At 37.6% G+C, this 5,664-nt stretch overlaps 1 protein-coding gene across 1 annotated transcript in view; it reads right to left on the reverse strand.

The window, feature by feature from the left end:
• LOC107496176 (histidine kinase 2) overlaps positions 1–5,370 on the reverse strand; it is a 10,241-nt gene extending 4,871 nt beyond the window's left edge. Inside the window, exons 1-7 of the mRNA XM_016117376.3 lie at positions 3,933–5,370; positions 3,328–3,603; positions 2,313–2,780; positions 1,755–2,030; positions 1,407–1,576; positions 1,077–1,289; positions 788–974 (exon numbers count right to left, since the gene is read on the reverse strand). Of these exons, the coding sequence (XP_015972862.1) occupies positions 788–974; positions 1,077–1,289; positions 1,407–1,576; positions 1,755–2,030; positions 2,313–2,780; positions 3,328–3,603; positions 3,933–4,253 (1,911 nt within the window). The 5' untranslated portion in view covers positions 4,254–5,370. The remainder of the gene's footprint in view (positions 1–787; positions 975–1,076; positions 1,290–1,406; positions 1,577–1,754; positions 2,031–2,312; positions 2,781–3,327; positions 3,604–3,932) is intronic.
• Between the last annotated feature and the right edge of the window lie 294 nt (positions 5,371–5,664).

Genomic DNA, 5,664 nt, shown 5'->3' on the forward strand with positions numbered 1-5,664 from the left:
GCATAAGCCGTAGCAAGACGGAATATATGGAATGTAAGTTTAGTTTGAGAAGGAAAAACCCCAATATGGAGGTGAAGATTGGAGAAAACATCCTAGGAAAAGTTAAAAGTTTTAAGTATCTTGAGTGCATCATACAGGATAATGGAGAGATTGAACAGGATGTAAATCATAGGATCCAAGCAGGTTGGTCAAAATGGCGGAGTGCATCTGGTTTTATATGCGACAAAAAAGTGCCTTTAAAACTTAAAGGTAAATTCTATCGCACCGCTATAAGACCGGCTATGCTGTATGGTACGGAGTGTTGGGCGGCTAAAGGGGAGCACGAACATAAGCTGAGTGTGGCAGAGATGAAGATGTTGAGATGGATGAGTGGTCACACGCGATTGGATAAAATAAGGAATGAAGATTGTGGAAAAGATGGTTGAATCGCGTCTCAGTGGTTTGGACATGTGAGAAGAAGACCGATAGAACATCCAGTCAGGAGGGTGGATGAGATGGAAGATGGACAAAGGGCGAAAGGCAGAGGAAGACCTAAGAAGACCATCCATGAGGTGGTCAAACGAGATCTACATGTAAACGGTCTCTCTGTAGACATGATACATGACAGAGCACAATGGCGTCGTTTGATTCATGTAGCCGACCCCACTTAGTGGGACAAGGCTTTGTTGTTGTTGTATAACAAAGAATTCTGATGTTGAATCTGCTTTTGAGAAATCACAATATTCTAACCATCACTCAAATATTACTTTGCATGACAGAAAGCAACAATCCAAGAAATATATAGCACCTGAGATTTTGCAACATCTGCAGCTTCAGCACGAACTTTCAGCTCCGCCATTTTTTGAGTGTCATCCTCCACCTTTTCTATTCGTTTTATGGCTACATAATATATATAACCAATAAGCAAAACGATGAGAAATATGCCAACCGAGTAATTGATTGCTTTCCAAGGGAGAGGAGGCCTCTGCTTGAACCTGAAATAAAAAACAAAAAATTAAAAGTAAAGATATTAGGAACTGTGTTGATATGTGATACCAACTCTTTGGACATAAGACACTTATAAGTTAAAGAAAAACCTGCAGTGCATTTCATGTTTTCGAAGTGGATCCCCAAAATCTAGACTGTTTATACGTAGTAGTCCAGTATCAGCAACATCAGTACCATACATTGTAATCGGTGCAGATGCGTTGGTTGTATCATAAACATTTACAACAATTATTTGCTTGCTTGCAAGTTGGTGGAGAAGCTTGTCCACCAGTGATCGAACATCATATGAAGCACCCAGGTACCTTCCAATAAAGAAGTACCAATACACACATTACTGAGTTTGTGATCAATTTCTTTTCATATTAAGAGGAAATATACATGGTTCAAGGTTATGTAAAGCTATAATTAGATAAAATTACCCCACAGTAGCTTCGATTCGCTGCTTTGGTGTAGCATCTGCAGGAACATTGCTGTTATAAACAGCAAATGTAAGTACAACACCAAGGTGATTTGATTTTAGAAGTTTAAAAGGGGATGTCAGAACCCCCTTTCCTGTTGCCCTTGCTCGCAAGATATTCTCACGGTCCTCCTATATAACAACAACAACAATAATAATAATAAAGGACAAAAGTTAAGATCCTTCTGATTGAAATTTTCCCATGAAAGTTTTCTGTCTAGTACAGAAACACTTATGATAAGAGCATTAACATGAATGTACTAGAAAATGAGGATTATTTGGAGGCAATAGAAACATAAAAAAGAGGCACCTTCCCTGACATCATGTCAATAGACACAATATGAGAAACCGTTTCTTGAGCAAAAATCACCGGTGCATATTCATCCTGAATGGGCGCCGGATCCAATTTTTCTGGAATACAATCTTGGACTAGTGCTTCATTCTCTGTTTCCATTTTCTTAATAGTCCACCCATGCTGCTTCTCAAACTCAGCCCTATCAGAGTGGAGAACTTTCTTAGCATAAGCAACACCACTAGTAAGTGGTCTCTCAAATGCAGTAGTCTCGGTATATTCTCCAAAAATTTTCTGCAGTAAAACCGGAACTCCAAGGTTATGCTATCTTTAATTGATATGTATGTATTCAAAACTACAAGGGAAGGAGCTACTATGCCTCCCCACTAGTTTACATATATGACTTACAAATTTCCATCATTACTACACTATCACACAAGTACTTCGGCTAGATTTCCTTACACAGTCAAAAAGCTATGACTAAAAACACTGTAAAGTATTTGACATTGGACCATGATTAATTCTACATGGAATGGACTAAGAATAAGCATAAGAGATGGATGTCATGAACTCTACCTGGTCAATTGCAGATGGATGTTTACCATGGTGAAATGTCGAAACAAGAACAGCCAGTGCATGAACATGGTTCATGCTGACATTAAACTGATCTTGAAGCATACGGGCACGCTCGTCACACATATTGGTAAGCATTTCTTCTCTTGTCTGCTTAAAGTCGGTGTATAAGTCACAGAATAACCAAATGGAAAAAAGTATTCCAAGTGACAAGAATATAGCTAGTGACCATTTCCTCCAAGTCCCAACACTCTTTAAAGGGTTCCGGGATAAATCTCGCAGCTGCTTTTGATGACCAACTTGATGTCCCTCAACTAGCTTCTGCTTTTGAATTCTTAGTAAACAGAATCCAGACAAATTGCATGATATTATAATTCCTACAAGGACCCACCAGTACTCTTTAACCAAATTTAATGAACTTGTATAGTCCATAATTGCCGAGACATGCAGTTCCCATGACTGCAGCATGTTCTGAAGAATCAAAATAAAAGAGCAATATTATTATATTGTGGATGTAACTGTTTCATATAAGGATGTGTCAAGTATCAACTTCATGCTTTCTCAGTTACTGCTCAAGCTAAAATGCAATCTGTCTACAACTACGGCGGCAAAGGCTCTACTTGAATCAACTTTAATTAAAATTCTCTGCTTTCTAAAGATATGCCTTTACATAATAATGTTATGGAAATGTAAAACAAATGGCACAAAATGCTCCTAAAAATCTAATAAGAATGTTAAGGTTTGGTTAGGCAATTTAGGGAATTATCTGATTATGTGTTCAAGTTCGTAATCGTTTAGTTTCTAACCCAGCATCCACCATCTCAGCAATTTTTCAGGAAATGATACACAAGAAAAGCCTAATGCTCATGAACCCTTTAACAGGTTGAGCAGTTTGAAATGGGAATGGTAATTCAGCTAGAATTCAAAGGTACTAACTACTAACTATTTTGCAAAGAATTGACACAGTAACTACTAAACTTTATATATATATGTTCCTCAGCTTTGGTAAAGACTCTACCTTTCCACAGAACAGAAAATCAACCAAATTGGACGAAAGTAGAGAGTGTGATGCCAACAATACGTATTTTTTAAATGGAAATGATAATTGAATCCTTGTCCGGACATAATCCTCGAGAATTGGGCATTGTTCTATAGGTTCTACAGTGTCTGCAAAACGTCTATGCTTCTTTTGTAACTCCTGATTCTCTGGACAACAAACTAACTGTGGATTGCAGGCTATGCCACTGTTTAACAGCATTTGTAGTCTTCTTTCATCAATACAGTTGGAGAAAATCTGCATTACATACTAGTAATAAGACACAGGACAAAGAGCACCACTTTGTTTACCTCTCATTCATATCTTGTGGCAAAAGCATCAGAAGACAATAGTTTATGTTCTCATTATTTGACAATTTTTTACTTCAGCTCAAAGTTATAATTGAACAAGTCAAAAATTCAATGAGAATAACACTAAACTAAAAGAAAGAACAGTTTGTACAGAAGCAGCCAGCTAATTCAATGTTCTAAGCAGAAGTAGCTGTCCTCAACAACCATATTTTCCAGCTTCCAAGCTAGAAACCAAGAAAATTAAATACAGAAGAGTAGCTAAGTGCATGTTATCACCTGATCTGATCCAGAGAATAGGGAAGCCAAAGCATGAAGCTGCTTCCTGCTAATGTTGTATCTTTGTAGCAAGATTCTTGAACTCTCTTCACAAGCAGCTTCTTTCTCCTTGCTCATCAAATACTCACTATTCTTGAAACTCAAGAAAAGCCCGAAACTTGCTATGATAACACCAAAAACAATCAAAAGGAGCAAGGGCTTCCTCCTCCATGTTGTCCTATGAGGAGAATTAGACCCATTTAGAGGCTCATTGACCTTCCATGACTTCATGCTTGGTTGCAACCTCCCATTTGATCCTGAAATTCTTTTATTCACAGACATCTTCTTTCCTTTTGCCAAATTCAGCAACCTCTCTTTATCTTCTTCACAAACTCACTTGAAGATTCAAATCTAAGAAGGCTCCAGCTTTCAGCAGAACATTCCAAAAAACAGCACCACCAAAAGCACCCCACCATGAATCTTCAAATTGCTTAACCACAAAAGAAAAAACTGAAGCAGACCCAGAAATTCTGCCAGCAATCCAGCTCCAAAAACTCATAAAGTTTGATGCTTTATGATGTTTCCCTTCAACAGAACCAAACAAAGACTAGAACTTTGAATGCAATCCACTTCATATCTCAACAAACCAGCTCAAATCAGACACTGTGGTAGTGGTCCAAGGTTGTTGTTGTTGATGTTGTTGTTATCTATGTTGGTGCAGCAGTCAGAGTGTGGCTTTTTATGTATATGATGATGAAAAGGGAGAGGTTGGGAGAGTAGCAGGGGCATTTGGGTGGGGGGTAATGGTAATAATCACTCACACAACAGCACAAGAAGCTGAATCAGAACCAGTTGTCATTTTGGCAATCTCACTCACTGAGACAACAAATTTTTGTTTGTTGAGAGAATGAGGATAGCAAAGTTTTGTTCTTTTTCCAATAACAAACACTTTCTGCCTCACTCAGCTCTGAACACCCAAAAGAAGCATCAAGTTTGGAACAAAAAAAAAATCTCAAAGAGAAAGGGTTCCCATCACCACCTTGCAAATGCTCATAATAACTTCAATTTTTATTTTTTATTTTTTATTTTTTATTTTCTCTCTCTCTCCCAGTTTGGTGTGCAGCATTTGAGTATGGATCATGATTATCTCATCATCTGGTGGGGAAGGTTTAACCAAAAGCAAACAAAAATTCCAAGATTATATAAAAAAGAAGGCTATTTTTGGAAGAAGAAAAGAAAAATGTTTTCATTATTGTTATTATTATTAATTATTAATTAACTTTTTTCTGCTGTTTATTTAACTTGTGTTTTGGTGTTATGCTCTTTTGCAAGAGTTGAAAAAGACCACACCATTGAGTGTTTAAAGATGGGTACTCACAACTGTGAACTGTGGCACTGCAGAAATACGGACTTATGAGTGACAGAGAAAAAGATAAAGAGAGAGTCAGAAGAAAAGATGTGAGAAGAAATGGTTCTGGTGAAACCGTGAGTGTGAGACACAGACACACACACAAACATTTCTAACATTGAAACAGGGAAATAAGGGTAAAAATGCCATTGCACACTTCTCTTTTTCTATTTCCCAGTTTCATCACAAGTAGTAATATGCCATGCTCACTGCTCTTTTTTTAGGCTGGATCCAAACACTTTTCACTCCACCGTGGAACTAGGATTTCTTAAACAATTTAGATAGAATTAGTTATTTTTAGGGGTGGCAATATATACCCTACCCGCGGGTATCTAATCTGACTCT

The sequence above is a fragment of the Arachis duranensis genome, chromosome 7 (genome assembly GCF_000817695.3).
Source record: "Arachis duranensis cultivar V14167 chromosome 7, aradu.V14167.gnm2.J7QH, whole genome shotgun sequence".
Lineage (NCBI taxonomy): Eukaryota > Viridiplantae > Streptophyta > Magnoliopsida > Fabales > Fabaceae > Arachis > Arachis duranensis.